We start from the raw sequence: 21,837 nt of genomic DNA on the forward strand, positions 1-21,837 counted from the left end.
CATAATTTCTGGCCTGAAGCTACTGACGTGTTTAGCCTAGCTACATTGCTAGTGCTACGGCGATATAGTGTGCTTCTCTCTCTGGCCGAGTATTTTTGTGGGTTTTTTATGTGCTCTTGACGGTGCGTAATCATCGTTACAATGGGAGATAAACCTCGTCAAAGGAGAAACCCTACGCTAGGTCCTAGCGTGACACCAGCAAGTTCTAAAAGTTCGGCTTCGCCACCGGACACTCGCGTGGTCGGAGGGGATGGCGTGGCTGAACCGGGAGCTGCGCTACTCAGCGAAACTGTATTCACCAAGGCACTTCAAAGCTTGAGACAAGATATCTACGATAAACTGGATTCTAAAATAGACACTGTCACACAAGCACTGAGGTCAGAAATGTCCCAGGTGAAGACTGAACTGAAAGCTACGCTGTCAACACTCCAGACTACCGTCGGTGCTCAGGGCGATACCATACAGGATCTGGAGGATTCGGCTACTGCTTGCAGCGCTGATGTAGCTTCTCTTCATTCTACGGTAAAGGTTTTAAGGGATGAAGTTGAAGTTCTCAAAGCTAAATGCGAAGACCTGGAAGGTAGATCACGGCGTAACAATATCCGGCTGATAGGGGTCTCTGAGGGGTTGGAACAACCTCACCCTAGAGAATTTGTGTCACAGCTTCTGCATGATGTTTTGAATCTGGACGAAGCACCCCTGTTGGATAGAGTGCATAGATCCCTCAGAGAGAAGCCCAAGGCAGGGGACCCGCCACGACCATTGATTATCAGAGTGCATTACTTCCATGTCAAGGAGGAAATATTGCGCTGTGCAGGGAAAACCCCCCCTCTACTTTATCAAGGCAAGAAGCTGTCCATTTTCCCTGATTTTGCTCCAGCAGTAGCCAAAAAACGCTCATAGTTTACTAAAGTCAAACGCCTTCTCCACTCCTGCCCTGGGATCAAGTTTGGCCTGTTCTACCCTTCTGAGCTGAGGATCACACTGCCAGATGGAACTGTCCATAAGTTTACTGACCCGGCTCTTGCTACTGACTTTGTCACCAAGGACTTGGGAGGCACTGCCTCTCCTGTTCCATAACTATGATCATCAATCTTGACATTTTCTGTTTTTTCTGAGTAATGTGTGTTTTCTAAACACATACTTGTCGATTTTATCATGCTTATTTTATTTACTTATTGTTTATTTGTCACTATTTGGAATAGTGGGAGCCTACAGCTGCTAGGACGTCTTATGTTTGCTAGGAGGTACCTGGTGGTTTGTATCATGGGGGGTGCACGCATCTTGTTTGGGAAGATGCTTCAGCAGTTTTGGGTAAGTTCAATTGTTCTTTGTTTTGTTTTTTGTTGCACTTTTTTTGAAGTTTGGTCTCCTAATATAAAGGTCTGCATTGTTCATGTTTTGCTTATTTTTTTTAGTACATGATGGCATCGCAAATAAATAGTAGTCAGCCAGCTGATTTTAAGTTTTGTAGCTGGAATTGTAAAGGACTGAATCAGCCTATTAAAAGGAGCAAGGTGCTTCACCATCTACAACATCTGGGTGCTCAGATTGTATTCTTACAGGAGACCCACTTAAAAGTAACAGACCATTCTAGATTGCGTAAAGGCTGGGTGGGTCAATTGTTCCATTCTACCTTTCAAGGCAAGGCTAGGGGAGCTGCCATTTTAATACATAAATCTGTGCCATTTGTTTCATCTAATATCATTGCCGATCCTAATGGTAGATATATTATAGTCAGCGGAAACATTTTTAACACTAAATTGGTCCTAGCTAATATTTACGCCCCCAACTGGGATGACCGGAATTTTTTTAGCAATTTTTTCAATAAGATTCCTGACATGTCCTCTCATAACCTTGTTCTGGGCGGGGATTTCAACTGCTGGCTAGGTCCACTGGATCGGTCTTCCAGTAGACCTGCCAGACAATCTAACTCTTCGAAGGTCGTAAACACATTTTCTCAGGAATTTTCAATTATAGATGCATGGCGTTTTCTTAACCCCTCACGTAGGGAATACACATTTTTTTCTCCGGTACATCATACTTATACTCGGATTGATTATTTTTTGTTGGATAGAAGGCTTACATCCTATATTCGTTCCTGCTCCCATGGTGCCATTGTAATTTCAGACCATGCCCCGGTAATTTTGGATTTGGCGATAAGTGTATCCTATACTCCTAAAGTGTGGCGGTTCAATTCCCGTCTTTTGTCAGATGACAAATTTGTCGCTTTTGTATTGTCCAAGATTGACCTTTTTGTTGCAACTAATAATACACCATCTATATCACCTACCCTTTTATGGGAAACTTTTAAGGCTTTTATTCGGGGACATATTATATCTTATACTTGTTTTGAAAACAGATGTAGGAAAAAGAAAATGTCTGAACTTACGACTCGAATAAAACAGCTAGACGAACTATATGCAGTTTCACCTTCACCAAGAGTGTACAACGACAGACTGTCCCTTCAAGCCGAGTTTGATCGCCTGTCTTCAGTGGAGGTTGAGGAAATGTTACTTAAGTCCCAACATGCTCAATACGAATATGGCGAAAAAGCCACAAAGCTACTTGCTCACCAACTCCGTAGCACAGCGGTGGCTCATCTTATCCCTCAGATTCAAACCTCTAGTGGAGTCTCCACGGATCCTCAAATGATCAATCATCAATTTAAACATTTTTACTCGGCACTTTATACTTCTGAATGTACATTGGATATTTCATCCCTTGACTCTTTCTTTAGAGATTTAAATGTTCCCGTGATTGACCAACTAAACCGTCGTCAATTGGAGGAGCAGATAACAGTTGAAGAAATTATCCGAGCGGCTGGTGCGATGCAATGTTCAAAGTGTCCTGGCCCGGACGGTTTTCCGGTTGAATTTTATCGAAAGTTTATTAATAAATTAGCCCCTCTCATGATAAATATGTTCACACACTCACTTGAGACTGGATCCCTTCCTCCCTCTCTTATGCAGGCCTCTATATCTTTGATCCTTAAAAAGGATAAAGATCCACTTTCCTGTGGCTCATATCGCCCTATTTCGTTACTAAATGTTGATTATAAAATCTTGGCTAAGCTTCTGGCTATTCGATTGGACGTTATTTTACCATCAATCATTAATTCAGACCAGACCGGGTTTATCAGGGGGAGATATGCTTTTTCTGAGTTTGTGATTAGTTTGGATGCTGAGAAAGCTTTTGACAGAGTCGAGTGGGGATATCTTTTTTATGTGTTGGAGAAATTTGGTTTTGGAGGACAATTTATTTCTTGGATTAAGCTCCTATACACCTCCCCGCTCGCCTCTGTTAAAACAAATACTATGCATTCAGGTTATTTTCCACTTTTCAGAGGCACAAGGCAGGGATGTCCCATGTCTCCCCTACTCTTCGCTATGGCAATAGAACCCCTCGCCATTGCGCTTAGAGTTAATACGCGTATGATCGGGGTCGTGAGGAACGGCATTGAGCAGAGAGTCAGTCTTTATGCAGACGATTTGCTTCTTTACATTTCCAAACCAGACATTTCAATTCCCACTGTGCTGTCCATTCTACATCAATTTGGTGGTATTTCTGGTTATAAACTAAATCTTGGCAAAAGTGAGCTCTTTCCCTTGAACTCCGCTGCTCGCCAACACCCACTTGCGGCTTTCCCATTTAGAATAGTTTCAGACAGTTTTACGTACTTAGGAGTTAAGGTTACTAGCAAATTTTGCAACCTTTTCAAATGTAATTTTATTCCCCTTTTGGAGAAGGTCCGCCATGATTTAGACAGGTGGTCACTGCTTCATTTGTCTATTGCAGGGCGTATCAACACAGTTAAAATGAACATACTTCCAAAGTTCTCTTTCCTTTTCCAGTGTATTCCTATTTTTATTCCTGTCTCTTTTTTTCGCAAACTAGATGGGATTATCTCTGGGTTTATTTGGAGTAACAAAACACCTAGAATCCGTAAGATATACCTTCAGAGGCCTAAAAGTACAGGTGGTATGGCCCTACCAAACCTTATGTTTTACTATTGGGCATGCAATATTCGTGTTTTTCGTTACTGGTTGCAGGCAAGTAGATTGAGTGCTCATCAGGCCTGGTTGGGTTTGGAAGCCTCTTCATGTGTTTGCTCTACCCTGTCAACTTTAATATATGCACCTAAGCAGCTGCCAGGCAAAGACTTTTATAATAATAATATAATTATTAAATCCACGCTCAAAATCTGGTACCAATTTAGACGCTATTTCAAGCTGCACTCGTTCTCCTTGCAGGCTCCCATCTCTAAAAACCCCTCGTTTCCTCCCTCTATTGTCGACGGTGCTTTCAATCTCTGGGCAACCCTTGGTATAAAGTCATTCAGTGACCTTTACATTGATAACACGTTTGCCTCTTTTCAGCAACTTTCATCTAAATTTGACCTCCCGAAAAGTAACTTTTTTCGTTACTTACAGGTTCGAAGTTATATTAAAGAAAAGGCATCTCAATTTCCATCCATGCCACCTAACCATGGTATTGATATAGTTTTACAGTCACCCCCTTTATCGAAAGGTCCGATCTCTTTTTTATATGAAAGAATTTATTCTTTCTGTGACTCCTCCTTATCAGCAGTTAAGGCATCATGGGAGCAAGACTTGGGTTTTACCATTGAGGATGACTCTTGGGATGAAATCCTGCGTCGGGTTCATAGTTCTTCATTGTGTGCGAGGCATGGGTTGATACAGTGTAAGATTTTGCACCGTACTCATTGGACTAAACTCAGACTTTCTCGAATTTATCCTAATGTGACTCCTGATTGTGACCGTTGCCATCAGTCTCCGGCCAATTTAATACACATGTTTTGGACATGCCCATCCCTTCAACAGTATTGGTCTCATATTTTCACAACCTTATCAAATACATTTCAGTTGACTTTTCATCCGGATCCATTACTTGCCTTATTTGGAACGACCCCTGACACTGTATCATTGCCCAAGCTTAAAAAAGACCTTGTAGCTTTTCTTACACTATTGGCGAGATGCAGAATATTACTGTGTTGGAAATCCCCATCCCCTCCTTTGTATGAGACTTGGATCAGAGATGCTCTCCATTTCAGTAGACTTGAGAAAATCAAGTTTACCTTACGTGGGTCTACGAGCAAATTTTTACATATATGGCAACCCTTTTTTGATTATATTCAGACTTTGCCTTCACGTAATATTCCTTCCTAAGCTGGCTAAAATTATGTTGTTGTTGCTTTTCTTTTTTTTCTTTTTTTCTGTTACTTATTGCCATTCATATTGTTATATTTAATGCAGTACTTTTATACTTACATTTATTTAAGTCATAAAATTGGAGACGTTTTTTTTTTTTTTATTTTTTTTTTTTTCGTTTGTTTGTTTTTTTTTTTTTTTTTTTTTTTCATTCTGTGTGGATGCATCTTTTTTGTAATTTTGCCGATTTGCTTTTGATATTTTTTCATTATGTCTTTTCCAGCGAACAAATATTCGACATTAATCTTTCTTTTTTTTTTTTTTTTTTTTTTTTTTTTTTTGGTTATTGTTCATGGGACGGGGGGAACAAAACGTAACATTGTACTGTATTTTGACAGCTCTTTACATGTACTTTGTGAAAAGTTCAATAAAAAATAATTTTGAAAAAAAAAAAAAAAAAAAGTGTGACGACAAAAAAAAAAAAAACAAAAAAAAAAAAAAAAATCAAAGAAAGCGGAATCGAACATTCACTCATCTACTGTATCTCCACTTCTCCACCTCTCCCCCAGTGTCGCCTTTCCTCCCCGACTCTTGTCTTTACGTAGAGCATAAGCTAGGGTCAGTGCTGGCGTGGAGATAAGCAAATTTACAAACCAAGTAGGACTTTGATAAATTCCACGTACAGTGTAGCGCAGAGGGCAGCTACATTGTGTGGCGTAAGCAAACTTTATAAATGAGGACCCTTTATAAATGAGCTGTTGTTGCTTTAGTTTTAAAATTTTAAAGTTGTTATAGTTTATTATTTATCTATTTATTATGTTTAAGTATTATGTTGTATGTTGCATGTTGCATGATTGAACCGAAGAAATGTCTAGTTTGTGAACCTGTGCATTAACAATGACAATAAAACCGTTTCTGATTCTGATAATAGTTGCTGTTCTTGTCTTGTGTTTTTCAGAAGCAGCTGTGAACTCTGGAGAAATCTGGTTTATCAACTTCTACTCTCCGCGCTGTTCTCACTGTCACCAGCTGGCTCCCACGGTAACTGCTCTGTCAGCTCGACCTGTTGCACCTGTTTGAGTGCATGTTTTCACACCCTGTGGCCCTCATTTAATACCACACTTTTTTGCGGTCATTTTTGTCGATATCGATACAGATGCTGGTCATTTAATTTTGGTGAATGCATTTCAATCAATACATTCTATAACTGGTTGTTTTCTATTATTAATATGTAGATTAAGGAACAGGCCACTGTTTTTCCGTACAGAGATATTTTCTTACTTGAGCTTAGTGGTCGCTTCTAACTTCACCCCGTTTGGAGCTATAGGAATATGCTGGGAGTGGCCAAATGCTAACAACATCTTTGGTCATTTTATCTTCAATGTATACATCCTGCAACGCCTAGACTTTCTATTGAATACTTTCCGGTATCTGAAATAGAGACAAAATAATGCCAAAAAGTAGTGATGCACGATAATGCCAATTTGAACCGATAACCGATAATTCCGCATGTCCCGATACCGATAACCGATAACAACGCCGATAATTATGTATATATTTGCACTTTATTTGTGACAAGAACTCAATGTAGCAGTTCACAGTTCTGCCCAAAATGTATTAACTCTACCAAGCAATATACTGTACAAGTGTCTAAATATAAATCAAATAATGAGTTTTACTTTGGGTTCGGGTCTCCACCTTTTTCTAAAGCTCTGGTTTTTTAATGTTCCATCATCTGAGCAGGTCTGTCTCTGTTCATCTGTGTCACATCTTATTAAAAAAAAAAGAAAGAAGAATATTACTACTGCTACTTAATTCCTAGTATTTTTCTTTTTGTTGACATCATACTAATGAATTCGTATTTACAATACTGGAATATAGACAGTATTATAGTATTTCACTGAGTCTAGAGGCGTCTCTGACATGAGAGAGAAGTGATGCCAAATCTGTGACAGATTCAACTTTGACTAATAATATGATATTACAACACAAAAACAAGGCTCTCTCCTGCATTGGGCTCATTTATGCATTTGTGCTTCGTGTGTTAAAAAAAAAACATGTGCAGCGTGGCTCATTTCATCAATGTAAAACTTCTCTCGTTCATAGCGCTTCAATCGCGGGGCTATCGTGTTTATTTTATCAGAAATGCGAAGATAACACATGGGTTTTCAGGCCCCGCTCTGTTCCAGTAACCTACGTGAGCGGATCCGCAGTTAGCATTTCCTCGTCTATTTCTTATTTTGTTGCGGTGCTAATGTTGAAGTGACTTCAATGTAAAAAGTCGAAAAACTCTTCCTTCGCGGAGAGCGCCTGCACAGCGCTGTTTCGCTGGAATACTCGTCGTATTTTTCAGCTAAAACCGTGCAGAAGTCGGCCGTGGAGAGCGTATATCTGCTGCTGTAAATGTACTGTCCTGAGTCTGCAGCAGCTCCGGGCTGCAGGACGTGCGGGGCGGCGCTGCCACCGAGAGAAAGGCAGCGAGCTGGAGCCGCAGATTCAATGTAATTTGAGATTATAATTATCGGGCCTAATTATCGGATGATTTTTTTTTTTTATCGGCTTTATCGGGGATGGCGCCAAAATGCCGATAAATGCCGATAATTATCGGCGGCCGATATTATCGTGCATCCCTACCAAAAAGTAAATCACAGAAAAGCAATGAAGATGCCTGAGCTTAGACAAGTTTTGGAATATGGTGCTGTGGACTCATTTATTTGGGCAAAACTAGGGTGTTATGCTTGGCGGAAAAAGAACACAGCATTCCAAGACAAACACTTGCTACCTACAGTAAAATTTGGTGGAGGTTCCATCATGCTGTGGGGCTGTGTGACCATTGCAGGGACTTGTTAAAGTGAGAGTCGCATGGATTCCACTCAATATCAGCAGATTCTGGAGTGCAATGTCCAGGAATCAGTGACAAAGTTGAAATTGAAGGAGGATGGACAAAAATTTTTGTTATTTTTTCTTTTGTGGTGCTTACATTTCTGCGCATGTCTAATTTTGTTTAAATAATTCTTGCACACTTTACATACATCATATAAACTTTATTTCACTTCTGAAATATCACTGTTTGTCTCTTGTATGATATATTTAAAGGGACTATACAGAGTTTAGAAATGTTCAAATTAAGTATTTTCCTCCCCCTACATGTTCCAGCAGTGTCCTAAGGTGTAGAATGAGCTCAGGCCTGTTCACCACAACTGCCTCTGAAATCCTGCACTGTCACTCAAAAAGTTGTTACTTCGGGTCCGAAGTGCCGTCATGCACAAGCTTAAAATAGAAGGTGCAGTTACATGTATGACCTGAGGTGGCAGTAGTGAGTATAAAATGGCCAACTTGCATCTAGCCCCTTTAACTGAAATATCTTATCCAGACAACCAATGATTTATAAAGGAAAATCATGACAATTTACAGGGGTGCCCAAACTTTTGCATACCACTGAATAATTATTATAGTAGGTAACGATGTTTTATTAGTATATACCGGTATAATAAAAAAAATAAGATTGATATTCTGCATGGTCTGCATGTCTCCAAATCTCAATGCAGCATTTGATGTAATGCCAGTATGCGCAGAAATATACATAGTCAGGTCACGTGCATGTAAAGTTGTGAAAAACATCCGCAGTGACCAGTGCCATTTTTTACAGTAGGCTAACTAACCTTATAGCTTCATAATGCGATGCAAACAGTTCATAGTTAGCTAGCATATTAGCCATAGACTGTTTATATAAATGCTTCTCCTCACTCCTCCCCGTTAACCATAATGACCACGCTCATGGTGGATTTACAGACTCCCCTCCCCAGCCCTTGCGTGACTTGTAGCTCGCGCAGCTCCAATGCTAACAGTCCGACCCTCATTAAGTACGAGATTTCAAAAATTCTTCTTATGAAAACCAGCCTGGTTTCTTTAATTGTAACTAACCCAGCGTTATCACAGGAGGAATATCTAGCTCTAGATAGTTCCAAAAAAATTGGGACCAGGCTTTAAAGTTGTTTTTAACGTGTCTAAAGTCCAATGCTTTTCAATGGGGGCCCGGTGGTGATATGGAGGCACTACAGCAATGGCGGCCTCTAGTGTTGTGGGCATAAAGCAGAGCAGCCAGCGGCCATTGATATTAGCGCTTAGAATTTTCAAAAAGGCTAACCATGACGGACACACTAAATTCAACAATTTGTCGCCATGAATACTTCCAAAGTGTTATGCATTTACCTGTCCATAAGAAACTTCGTCCTCTTCATTCGTTCTGCAGTTGAGCTCACGAAGTTCTGTCCATCTGTTGAATGAGCAAATGCCACATCTATCCCGCATTCGTTTTTCTGCTAGTTTAGAAGATGGACTTTTGAACTGTTTAAATTTCTTATGAGAAGTAGCAAGCAGTTGTAGCTTCTGGTTGTTGTCGTTCCATAGCAGCGCTCAGGCCGTAATGGGGGATCCAGGTACAAGAAGCACTCTCTGCACGTGCTCAGTACCCGGGCGCAAGCAGACAGTGTGCATGATGTGTCGATCATCATCTTGCTCGCATTTTGTTGGTTTAGGCCAACGGCGAGTGGGCTCTTGAGTAGTTGCTGAGATCAGGGAAGGAGGAACTTAACAATAGAATAATATATATTTGTACTTACTTTAAATCAAAATATAAGGCCAGGAGGTCAATTTTGTACATTTCTTAAAATTTGTAATACATTTAGACATCCACTTTAAAGTTATTTTTTATATCGCACTTGCCGTGATACATCACACTGTGGGTCCTGCACCGTGAACCAAACTAAACCATGAGATAGCTGAACAGCACACCCCTACCGGTTTCCCCTACCACTAAAAACATGAACAATAGGGTCCCCTTTGGGGCCAGGACTTCCCTGTCAAAGAGATTCTGAATTTTCAGTGGGACTTTCCAGGTTAAATGAAGCTGAATTAAATAATTGCTGTATTTACAATTTGGTTATTGCTGCAGTATTAAGTGCAAATCCTAAAATGGCAGAGTTATTCACAATTATAGTGATATGAATGCATGCATGTAATGTAGCATGTGCTGTTAACATGAGCTGCCTTGAGTCTTGATCAGCTTATTGTGAGCCTTTTCTGTGTGTTTTTGGTCAGTGGAGGGATGTGGCCAAGGAGATGGACGGTGTGATCCGAATTGGAGCGGTCAACTGCGGAGATAACCACCAGCTATGCCGCCGGAGGGGCATCAACAGCTACCCCAGCCTGTACATCTACAGAGCAGGACAGGTACATGCACTTTCTGATGACTAAGGAACAAGGGTCTTAGATTTCCTGTTTTTGGGTTTGAGCACCTCTGGACTCGCGCAAAAGCACAGATGAACGCTGCGTGGTTTCTCTTTGTATTTTTCACGGCAACTAAATAGCCATTATCGCTGCGATGTTTTCAACACTACGCACATTAGAGCTGAGAGTGCATTGTCTTGGATAAGCCGTGAACGACCGAGAGAGGTGAGAGGGAAGGAGCATGGTGCACCATGAAGGTAAGACAGAGCATGTGTAGAGCAGGCTTTAGACGTACCATGTGAACTGCTCATTGTCCCATTCACAGGAATGCAAAGAAATGTGAATAATAAGCTCCAATTTACATTAGTATATTAGTGAAATATGAGCCTTGATATTGATGAGCAGATGGTGGGACAACTTTTAGCACATTTCTGTTGCATAATTAGTGTTCAGAAATGAGTTTAGTTAAGGTCCATTTGTAGTGCAATCTCAGATTATTTTCTAACATGAATAGATACAGTGCCTCTCGAAAGTACCCAAACACCTTGAACTTTTGCACATTTTGTCATGTTTAAAACAATAAAGATAAAGATTTTATTTAGATTTTTTTAATAAACATTCACACACAAGTAACAGGCAACTGTGAAGTGAAAGCAAAATGATACATGATTCAGTTTTTTTCTTTTTTTAAATAGAAAACCGAAAAGTGGAGCGTGCATAAGTATTCATACAGCATGAATGAATACTTTGTGGAACCCCCTTTTGCTGCAATAACAGCAGTAAGTCTTTTGGGGTCTGACTCTACAGGATTTGCACATGTAGAGACTGACATTTTAGCCCATTCCTCTTTACAAAACAACTCAAGCTCTGTCACACTAGAAGGAGAGTGTTTGTGAACAGCAGTTTTCAGATCTTTCCACAGATTTTCAATAGGATTTAGGGACTTTGACTGGGCCATTCTAACACATTAATATGTGTTTTTTTCCCCAGTCCCTGCTGAGGAAAAGGAGCCCCACAGCATGATGTTCCCCCCCCCATATTTGACACTGAGGATGGTGCACTCAGTGTCAAATATGGGGGGGGAACATCATGCTGTGGGGCATGATGTTCCCCCTCCATGAGCAGTGTTAGGTTTGCTCTATACATAGCGTTTTGCATTTGGGCCAAAAAGTTAGATTTTTGTCTCTTCTGACCAAAGCACCTTCTGCCACATGGAGCTGTGTCCTCCATTTGACTCCTAGCAAACTTCAAACGGGATTTCTTATGGCCTCCTTTCAATAATGGCTTTCTTTTTGCCACTCGTCCATGAAGGTCAGATTTGTGTAGAGTACGACTTATAGTTGTCCCATGTACAGATTCCCCCAGCTCAGCGGCAGTACTTCACAGCTCCTCCAGAGTTATCTTGGGGCACTTGGTTGCATTTCTGACCAGTGCTCTCCTTGTTCAGTCTGTTATTTTAGGTGGACGGCCGTGTCTTGGTAAGTTCGCAGTGTTGCTGTACTCTTTCCATTTCCGAATGGATTTCCGTGAGATGTTCAAATCTTGGGAAATCTTTGTATAACTTAACGCTGCTTTAAACTTCTCCACAACTTTATCTCTGACCTCTCTGCTGTGCTCCTTGACCTTCATGATGTTGTTTAGTGACCATAGCTAGAGGCCCTCACAGAACAGCTGTAATTATACTGAGAGATTATGCTCAGGTGGCCTCTCTTTAATGGTTAGAGCAAGGTGTGAACATTCTGCAGTCATTAGGAATGTAAGGATTAAACAACTTTGCAGAATAACACCACTCCACTGCGCGTCGTGGTGTTCTTGACTGCGTGTCGTGCATTATAACCGTCTAATGCAGTGTTTTTCAACCACTGTGCCGTGGCACTAGTGTGCCGTGAGATATTCTCATATGCCTTGGGTAAATTATGCAATTTCACCCAGTTTTTTTTATTCTTATAAATTCATTATTATCCGCAAATAATGCACAGTTTTTGAATGTCTGTGCCCTCTAGTGATCGGCAGAGTGACCATGTAATACTCTTCCATATCAGTAAGTGGCCACAGGTAGTTCATTTGTGATGATCAATGGCATTGTGGCTAGCAAGACTATACGGTGTTCCTATTCAAGACACTTTGCTATGGCGCCAGCCCCTGCTGAGCTGCTAGTTACTTCGGCTCCGTTACCTCTTTCCTACTTTTGCTCTTATTTTTTACTTATAGACGTGTTTTTTTTTTTTTTCTTCAAGTAGACTATACATTGAGCATTTGTGCACATGGGAAGCTGCTTTAGTTGCACTTTTCCCTTTTATTTATGATGTCTTTGGCACTTTTGGGATCCACGTCTCTAAGAGGATTTCCTTCTTGTTGTTCTTGTTGCCACGGCGACACACGCGGTCCCTTTTTTTATTCACGGGAGCAGCTCCTTGGACTCAAGGACTCAGCTTTCATGCATGTGGAGAGGCCGGTGATCCCCGCCGCGATACGCAGGAAACGCAGAGGTTGTAGAGGTGGACGCAAGAGGAGAAGATGGCTACCCATGGAGCGCACATTCAGGACGGAGCGCTACCGCAAAGCCTTCATCCTCACCTCTGTCAGACTGTACAATAAGACTGTAAAGTAACATGTGCAACAATCTCTGTATCAGCTGCACTTTATTAACTCTGAGTGATCTTGAATGCCGACTGTAACAAGAGAATTTCTCCTTTATGAGATCAATAAAGGATTATCTTATCTTATCTTACTTTGATGAGAACGACTGAATATAGGCTACAGAGTTACATTTTTTTTACATTTTCTGCTGGTGGTGTGCCTCGTGATTTTTTCAATGAAAAATATGTGCCTTGGCTCAATGTCAATGTCAATGTCAATTTTATTTATAAAGCACATTTAAAAACAACCATTGTCGACCAAAGCTCAAAAAAGGTTTAAAAACACTGGCCTAATGCATGGCTCTGAGTTGTTTAATCCACTTATACCAGAGGTACTGTATCTTTAAATACCTACAATAGAATGCAAATGAAAGGTTAAGAAATGAATAGCTCCTGACTTTTATTTACATGCTTTATGACTGCACTCCTAATCTACTTCAAATACAATAATCATGACAGTGGCACAGATAGTTGAGGCCTAACCCACAGGGTTTATGGTATGAACACACTAAACACGGCAAAATATAACATTTCTCCAACCAGGAAATGATAAATAATTCTTTTAACACAACAAATATGATGTTTTTGCGCATTAGGAAGATTATACAATCTGTCAGTAACCCTCATTTACCTTATAGCCAATCCAAGATCACATTTACAATTTTTTACATTTTTTTTTTTTTTTTTTTAAATAATAAAAGGACATCTTTATTAAATAATAAAAATAAAATATTAAATAAGCTGTAGGCCATATTAAAAAAAAAATGGTGTGTGGTAAATAGAAGAACATTTACAATAGGCCAGGATGAATAACAGTATGTTTGAGTGTGCAAGTGTGGGGAAAACGGATGCAAAATAGCCCATGGCTTCCATGTTGTGTTCATTATCATTAATTGACCTGCATTTCTTCACATGCAGAATCCAGAGAAGTTCAGTGGGGAGCGCTCCAAAGACACCCTGGTCCGCTTCTCCATGCAGTTCATCTCCACTGTGGTCACTCAGCTGTGGCATGGTAGGACAGGCCTGCTCCGATATGTTTTGACTGTACTCCATGTTAACCACGCTCCTGTGCCTTAAGGGAATGTCTTCAGTGAGATCGAGGCGGAGTTCTCCAAAGGGATCGGGTGGCTCATCACCTTTTGTGCAAACACTGGGGGTAAGACACATTTTAAAATTTGGTGATTTAGGGGAATTTATTTTCAGCAATGCAGTTTTTATTCTGTGTATTACTGTTGCACTATATTTGTTTTACAACTGAGAACAGGATCTGGAGGGAAATTTGATCGAGCTCGATCCTTGTATTCTGGTCAATTTTGTTTGTAGTACTTTCTACACATCTTATTCTGTAAGATCCCAATCAGCACATCTGTATTTCTACTTGGATCCATATAACTTTCCCAAATCTTTAATGTATTTTAAACTATTTGCTAATGTAGACCTTACAATTAAAAAGACTCATAATGAGTGCTGAGGTTGAGTAAAGTTGAGATTGTGAGTTTAGTAGCAACACAGGCTCTGGAATGATCAACTGTGTGGCTTTAACTCAACCAGAGTAAAATTGGAATAGTATTCAGAATGACTGATTTGAAGACAGTTTATGTTCTATGGCAGGGTCACACTTTTGAACTAAAAGAGTCAAGCCTTTCCAAAAGTATTACGTTCTTATCTGTGAAGAGACGCAATTTGAATGGTTAGATCTGGTTTAGTCCAGTTGGGTAATCGGAAGAGTTATGACATTTTCCCACAGCATTTTTGTGCAGAATTTAGTTTAATTAATAACAGGCTATTATAGACCTATAGGCTTTAACTGGACTGCAGCAGGAGCCCTGACTGCCATTTGAGACATGAATAAAGTTACTTGTGTATATGGCCTGGTGGGACTGCAAAAGATAGACAAAAGCAACCCATTGGTAAAAAGAAGGGGAAAAAATATTTTAATTTGCATAACCTGGTCTGCTGACTGGAGGTATACAGTGCCTCTCGAAAGTATTCATACACCTTGAACGTTTGCACATTTTGTCATGTTTACAACCCTAAACATAAAGATTTTATTTTGATTTTTTTACTGAACGTTCACACACAAGTAACAGACAACTGTGAAGTGAAAGTGAAATGATACATGATTCTGTTATTTTTCCAAAAATAGAAAACCGAAAAGAGGGGCTTGCATAAGTATTCATACAGCATGAATGAATACTTTGTGGAACCCCCTTTTGCTGCAATAACAGCAGCAAGTCTTGGGGTTTGACTCTACAAGATTAGCACATGTAGAGACTGACATTTTAGCCCATTCCTCTGTACAAAACAACCCAAGCTCTGTCAAATAAGAAGGAGAATGTTTGTGAACAGCAGTTTTCAGATTATTTCACAGATTTTCAATAGGATTTAGGTCAGGACTTTGACTGGGCCATTCTAACACATTAATATGTTTTTATTGAACCATTCCATTGTAGATTTATCTTTGTGTTTAGGGTCATTGTCCTGCTGGAAGGTGAATCTCCGCCCCAGCCTCAGTTCTCTTTCTGACTCCAGCAGGTTTTCCTCCAAAATGTCCCTGTATTTGGCTCCATCCATGTTCCCAACTATTCTTACAATCTCCCCAGTCCCCGCTGAGGAAAAGCAGCCCCACAGCATGATGTTCCCCCCCGTATAATTGACACTGGGGATGGTGCACTCAGGACGATGAGCAGTGTTAGGTTTGCGTTAAAGAAGAAAAAACACGCACATCCAGTCTGAATAGTGTGCAGGACCAAAGTGGACTATAGAGCTGAAAAAGAAAAAAGTCCGCACAACTAAGTAGCTCCCAGTGTTAGGTTTGCTCCATACATAACGTTTTGCATTTGGGCCAAAAAGTTAAATTTTTGTCTCATCTGACCAAAGCTCCTTCTTCCACATGGAGCTGTGTCCTCCATATGACTTCTAGCAAACTTCAAACGGGATTTTTTAGGGCCTCCTTTCAATAATGGCTTTCTTCTTCCACTCGTCTATGAAGGCCAGATTTGTGTAGAGCACGACTTATAGTTGTCCCATGTACAGATTCCCCCAGCTCAGTGGCAGGACTTCACAGCTCCTCCAGAGTTATCTAGGGGCACTTGGTTGTATATCTTACCAGTGTCCTCCTTGTTTGATCTAATATTTTAGATGGGCGACTGTGTCTTGGTAAGTTGGCAGTGGTGCTTTACTCTTTCCATTTCCAAATGATGGATTGAACAGTGCTCCGGGAGATGTTTAAATCTTGGGAAATCTTTGTATAACTTAATGCTGCTTTACACTTCTACAGAACTTCATCCCTGACCTCTCTGGTGCTTCTTTACACACAGGTGGCCTCTATTTAATGGTTAGGCCAAGGTGTGAACATTCTGGAGTCATTAGGAATGTTATGAAGGCAATTTAATGCACTCAGAAAATGCAGTATGAATACTTATGCACGCCCCACTTTTCACTTTTCTATTTTTTGAAAAATAACAGAATCATGTATCATTTTGCTTTCACTTCACAGTTGTCTGTTTCTTGTGTGTGAACGTTCAGTAAAAAAATCAAAATAAAATCTTTATGTTTAGGGTTGTAAACATGACAAAATGTGCAAAAGTCCAAGGTGTATGAATACTTTCGAGAGGCACTGTACATGTGACGGTCTGTGTAAAAAGAGGAAGTCTCATTTACTGGGAGCAATGTGATCTGACAACCTTGTAAACTAAAGCTGAGCTAAAAACTCTGGGCCCAAGTGGCTGATCTAAATGTAACTCCCAGGCCAAAATCTAACTTTTTTTGTAAATAAAAAACTGAAAAGTGGGGTGTGCAAAAGTATCTATACCCCCTGAGTTAATACTTTGTGGAACTGCCTTTTGCTGCACTTACAGCTCCCATGTGGCTTCTGGGCGACAGAAAACAAGATTTATGGTTTTCATTAGGGCTGTTAATGACCAAGAATTTCTTGGTCGACCAAAAACATGTCCTGAGGAGCGATTAGTTGACAAAAAGGGGGCGTGGCATGACGCTGACTAAACTACTTTTCTGACCCAAACTGCCCTCATAAGACATATAATTACAGTAGCTCTTGCTGTAACTACCATTTATACATAGAAGCAACATAAACGCACATTTATGTGTAAAAAGTCACATTAATCTCACCTTTAATCTCAGACTCCAATTCCCTCACTCCTGCATGTGCTGTCCATAAATAAACTGTCCATATAAACCAAATAAAACAGTAGTTCTCTTCTTGTCCCTTTTCTCAAGTGTCCTCCGTGCCACTTGTCTCTGTTTCGCCGTAATGTAAACACGAGCCATGTGCTTTATTGTGAAATGCTCCGCCCAAGAGGTTCCATGTCAGACTTCCTGTTAATTTGCCACTTAATTTCTTCGCTGCACGTTGTAGTGATGAATTGCTTCACGTAATACGAGTGAGTTCCTCGTCTTATTTATCTCGTAAAAAGCCAGAATGAAGAGGAGAAAGACACAGCAGGTCCATGAGCTTCTGCGCCTGACGTGATTACTTTTGTTGTCCCGTGTCAGACTCGCGTATCGCATTTCACTGTTGAACCAGGATCTTTGAGGTTTAAACTACTGTAGAAGTCTGGCCTATTGAAGGCAATATCTCGCCAAGACACAGAGCACCTGATCTCAGCTGCTTATGCGTACGCAGAAGAGGCGCTCTCCCATGCTCATTTCTCTCCTCGATGTTATTTTATCTTTATTTATTTTTTCTTCTTTTTTTTTTATTTTTAGCAAAAGCATTTCACACAAATAAATCAAACATAACTCTTTCTGTAAAACTTTGATATCTGTTATTATTATGAAACATTAGCCCAAGGCCACAGGCCTCTGGTTTTGAGAGCATCTTAATTGTTGCAAAAGTACGTGCATTTAGTCGACCAATGAAAATCTTAGTCGACCATGGTGTCATCGACCAATTGGCCAGATTTGTGCAGTATACGGCGAATGGTAGTTCTGTGGACAGTTTCCCCCACCTGAGCTGTAGCTCTCTGCAGTTCATCCGGGGTCATCATAGGCTTCTTGGTAACGGCTCTGTTCAGTGCTCTCCTTGTTCGGATAGTTCAGAGTCAGCGGCTCACCTGTCCTAAGACTTCACTGTAACTAGGGTTGGGCGATGTCCCCTTAATTGGCCGATGACGATGTTTACAGTGAACCGATGATATGATATCGTCCATCTCTCATTATAAGCATTTTTAAAGACATTTACATAGCCTATATACAGTGCCTCTCGAAAGTATTCACACCTTGAACTTTTGCACATTTTGTCATGTTTACAACCCTAAACATAAAGATTTTATTTTGTTTTTTTTTACTGAACGTTCACACACAAGTAACAGACAACTGTGAAGTGAAAGCAAATTGATCCATGATTCTGTTATTTTTCAAAAAATATAAAAGTGAAAAGTGGGGCGTGCATAAGTATTCATACAGCATTTTCAGAGTGCATTAAATTGCCTTTATAACATTCCAAATGACTCCAGAATGTTCACACCTTGGCCTAACCATTAAATAGAGGCCACCTGTGTGTAATCTACTCTCAGTATAATTTCAGCTGTTCTTTTAGGCCCTCAGAGCTATGGTCGGAGTTTATTGGTGACTAAACAACATCATGAATAATAATAATACTGCATTGCTTTTATATAGCGCTTTTCTGGACACTCAAAGACGCTTTACATTGCACTCCATACTCGGTGGCGGTAAGCTACTATTGTAGCCACAGCTGCCCTGGGGTAGACTGACGGAAGCGAGGCAACCAGTCTGCGCCACCGGCCCCTCCGACCACCACCACTCACTCACTCACTACATTCGCTAGGCTTCCTGGTGTTACCAAACGGTCTCCCATCCAAGTACCGACCAGGCCCTTCCCTGCTTAGCTTCCAAGGTCTGACGGGATTGGGCATAGCAAAGGCGGTAAGGCCCAGGAGCACATAAGAGAGGTCAGGGATAAAGTTCTGGAGGAGTTTAAAGCATCGTTAAGTTACACAAAGATTTCCCAAGATTTAAACATCTCACGGACTCTCAAACATCTAACAAACTGAACAAGGAGAGCACTGGTAAGAAATGTAACCAAGTGCCCCAAGATAACTCTGGAGGAGCTGTGAAGTCCTGCCGGTGAGCTGGAGGAATCTGTACATGGGACAACTATAAGTCGTACTCTACAGAAATCTGGCCTTCATGAACGAGTGGAAGAAGAAAGCCATTATTGAAAGAAGGCCATAAGAAATCCTGAAGTTTGCTAGAAGTCATATGGAGGACACAGCTCCATGTGGACGAAGGAGCTTTGGTCAGATGAGACAAAAATGTAACTTTTTGGCCCAAATGCAAAACGTTATGTATGGAGCAAACCTAACACTGCTCATCGTCCTGAGTGCACCATCCCCAGTGTCAAATATGGTGGGGGGAGCATCATGCTGTGGGGCTGTTTTTCCTCAGCGGGGACTGGGGAGATTGTAAGAATAGTTGGGAAGATGGATGGAGGCAAATACAGGGACATTTCGGAGGAAAACCTGCCGGAGTCAGCAAGAGAACTGAGGCTGGGGCGGAGATTCACCTTCAGCAGGACAATGACCCTAAACACAAAGATAAATCTACAATGGAATGGTTTAAAAACAAACATATTAATGTGTCAGAATGGCCCAGTCAAAAGTCCTGACCTAAATCCTATTGAAAATCTGTGAAAAGATCTGAAAACTGCTGTTCACAAACGTTCTCCTTCTAATGTGACAGAGCTTGAGTTGTTTTGTAAAGAGGAATGGGCTAAAATGTCATTCTCTACTTGTGCAAATCTTGTAGAGTCCCAAAAGACTTGCTGCTGTTATTGCAGTACAAAGTATTCAATCATGCTGCATGAATACTTATGCACGCCCCACTTTTCGGTTTTCTATTTTTTTTTTAAATAACAGAATCATGTATCATTTTGCTTTCACTTCACAGTTGTCGGTTACTTGTGTGTGAACGTTCAATAAAATAATCCAAATAAAATCTTAGGGTTAGGGTTTGTAAACATGACAAAATGTGCAAAGGTTCAAGGTGTATGAATACTTTCGAGAGGCACTGTATATGCTGCATATTATTTATGTTAGGAAACATGTGATACTGCAGAATAAATTGACCTAAACTAAACCTGATCTGAACAGAGTCATGGAACACGAATTTTGCAAAAGAAATGTGTTGAAACTCGTGCGTTAAAGTCTGAAAGGAGAACGACTTATTAGGGGCGTCATCTGCTCCTCAATACCAAGGCTCTTATCACACGAATACAAATGTAAATCGGAGCTTATTATTTGCATTTGCTCAATTTTAATGTAATGTTTAAGTAACAGTGGGTGAACGGGACAATATTTACAATTTTGCGTCTTAGCCTACGTTTTTGAAGCTGCTCCACGTGCCGCCCGGTCCGTCTGCTCGTAATCTCGTACCTCCTGCACCGCCTCTTTCTCTCCTCTCTCTCCTCTCTCTCCTTCGTGAGAATAACCAAACCCATGCACACTCAGCTCGCTCCAATGTGAGATCCATGTCGTCATTTTAAAACTGTTTAGTTTCCTTATATTACGAAGCAAAGCAAAGAGACCACGCAAAGCTGCTTTCAGAGAGAGAGAGCCGTAATCATTCGACGCAGTGCTGCTCTATTTGCCGCGCAGTGCTAACGCATCATGTCTTCTGGCTTCTGGCAGGCTACTGAAACTAGAGCACATATTAGTTATATTCGTGATTTAATTCACAGTGCAACGTTTGAAGGTTTACAAGGCCAACAGAAGATCAGTGCGTGTTTCTGACAGGAGGGGCGTGGCATCACGATGGAGAGCCACCATCATAATGCCACGCCCCCTCCTGATGTTGCTTATCCATCACGATGGACGATGATATCGTACATCGGAACAACCCTAACTGTAACTTGGCAGGGAGCAGTAACGTAGCTAGCTCGTAACCATAGACAGGCAAATATGATATTTAAGTCGGTTAAGTTACCCGCTGCAGAGGTTGACATTTCTGTGTTGAGCTGCTCATATGAAGCATGTTTTGCATTGGCAACAATAGAATACAAAATGTTACACATTGTGCCTTTAAAACCTATCTATGTGTTTCTGAAACAAAGTGAACATATCTTCTCTGTGTGTGGCAGATTGCCTGGAGCCACGCACCAGACAGAAGCTGGCGGGGATGCTGGTGAGTGTCTATTGGAATACAGATAGGTACCAAAACCAGGTATAACGGCCTCGGGGTAGCATTAGCCTGTCCCCCAGGACCGATAAGCTCCACCCTTAACGGTCCTCTTATCGGTGCTGAGGAGTCGTGCTAATGTCACGTGGATAAATGTTTGAATGAATGAAGATAGAACTTTATAAGATAATGAGGTAAGATAATTCTCACAATGGAGAAATGTACTTGTTTCGTCAGGTCTCAAGAAACACTCAGGGTATGTAAAATAGACAGGAAATGTGCAAACAATTAAATAGTATACAGAGGTATCTTATGTACAATGAATAATAAAAGCTTTAAGCGGCAAAAAGTATAAACAATACTCTAATACACTATTTTAAATAAGAACCGACAATAAAAATATCACCAGTGCAAAGTTTCCAGTCCTAGTGCAAGTGGTTGATAAAGTGATGCTGATAGAGATTATTTCATGTAGTTTTGCATAGTAGTTATTGCACATGAGTTATTGTCATTATACAATATGTTGTGTTCATGTTATAGAATTATATTTCAGTTGGAGCAGGTGCCAATACGACTTGAAAGAATTTCCAAAAGAGAAAATATCCCTGAATGTTTTCACTGATTATTATTTGATAGTGATT

General features: G+C 40.6%; 1 protein-coding gene across 1 annotated transcript in view; it reads left to right on the top strand.

Annotated features, from left to right (window-relative positions):
• dnajc10 (DnaJ (Hsp40) homolog, subfamily C, member 10) overlaps positions 1-21,837 on the top strand; it is a 58,270-nt gene that overhangs the window by 17,320 nt on the left and 19,113 nt on the right. Inside the window, exons 6-10 of the mRNA XM_079562886.1 lie at positions 6,130-6,212; positions 10,272-10,403; positions 13,958-14,051; positions 14,118-14,195; positions 21,159-21,202. Of these exons, the coding sequence (XP_079419012.1) occupies positions 6,130-6,212; positions 10,272-10,403; positions 13,958-14,051; positions 14,118-14,195; positions 21,159-21,202 (431 nt within the window). The remainder of the gene's footprint in view (positions 1-6,129; positions 6,213-10,271; positions 10,404-13,957; positions 14,052-14,117; positions 14,196-21,158; positions 21,203-21,837) is intronic.

The sequence above is a fragment of the Gobius niger genome (genome assembly GCF_951799975.1).
Source record: "Gobius niger genome assembly, chromosome: 9".
Classification (NCBI taxonomy): domain Eukaryota; kingdom Metazoa; phylum Chordata; class Actinopteri; order Gobiiformes; family Gobiidae; genus Gobius; species Gobius niger.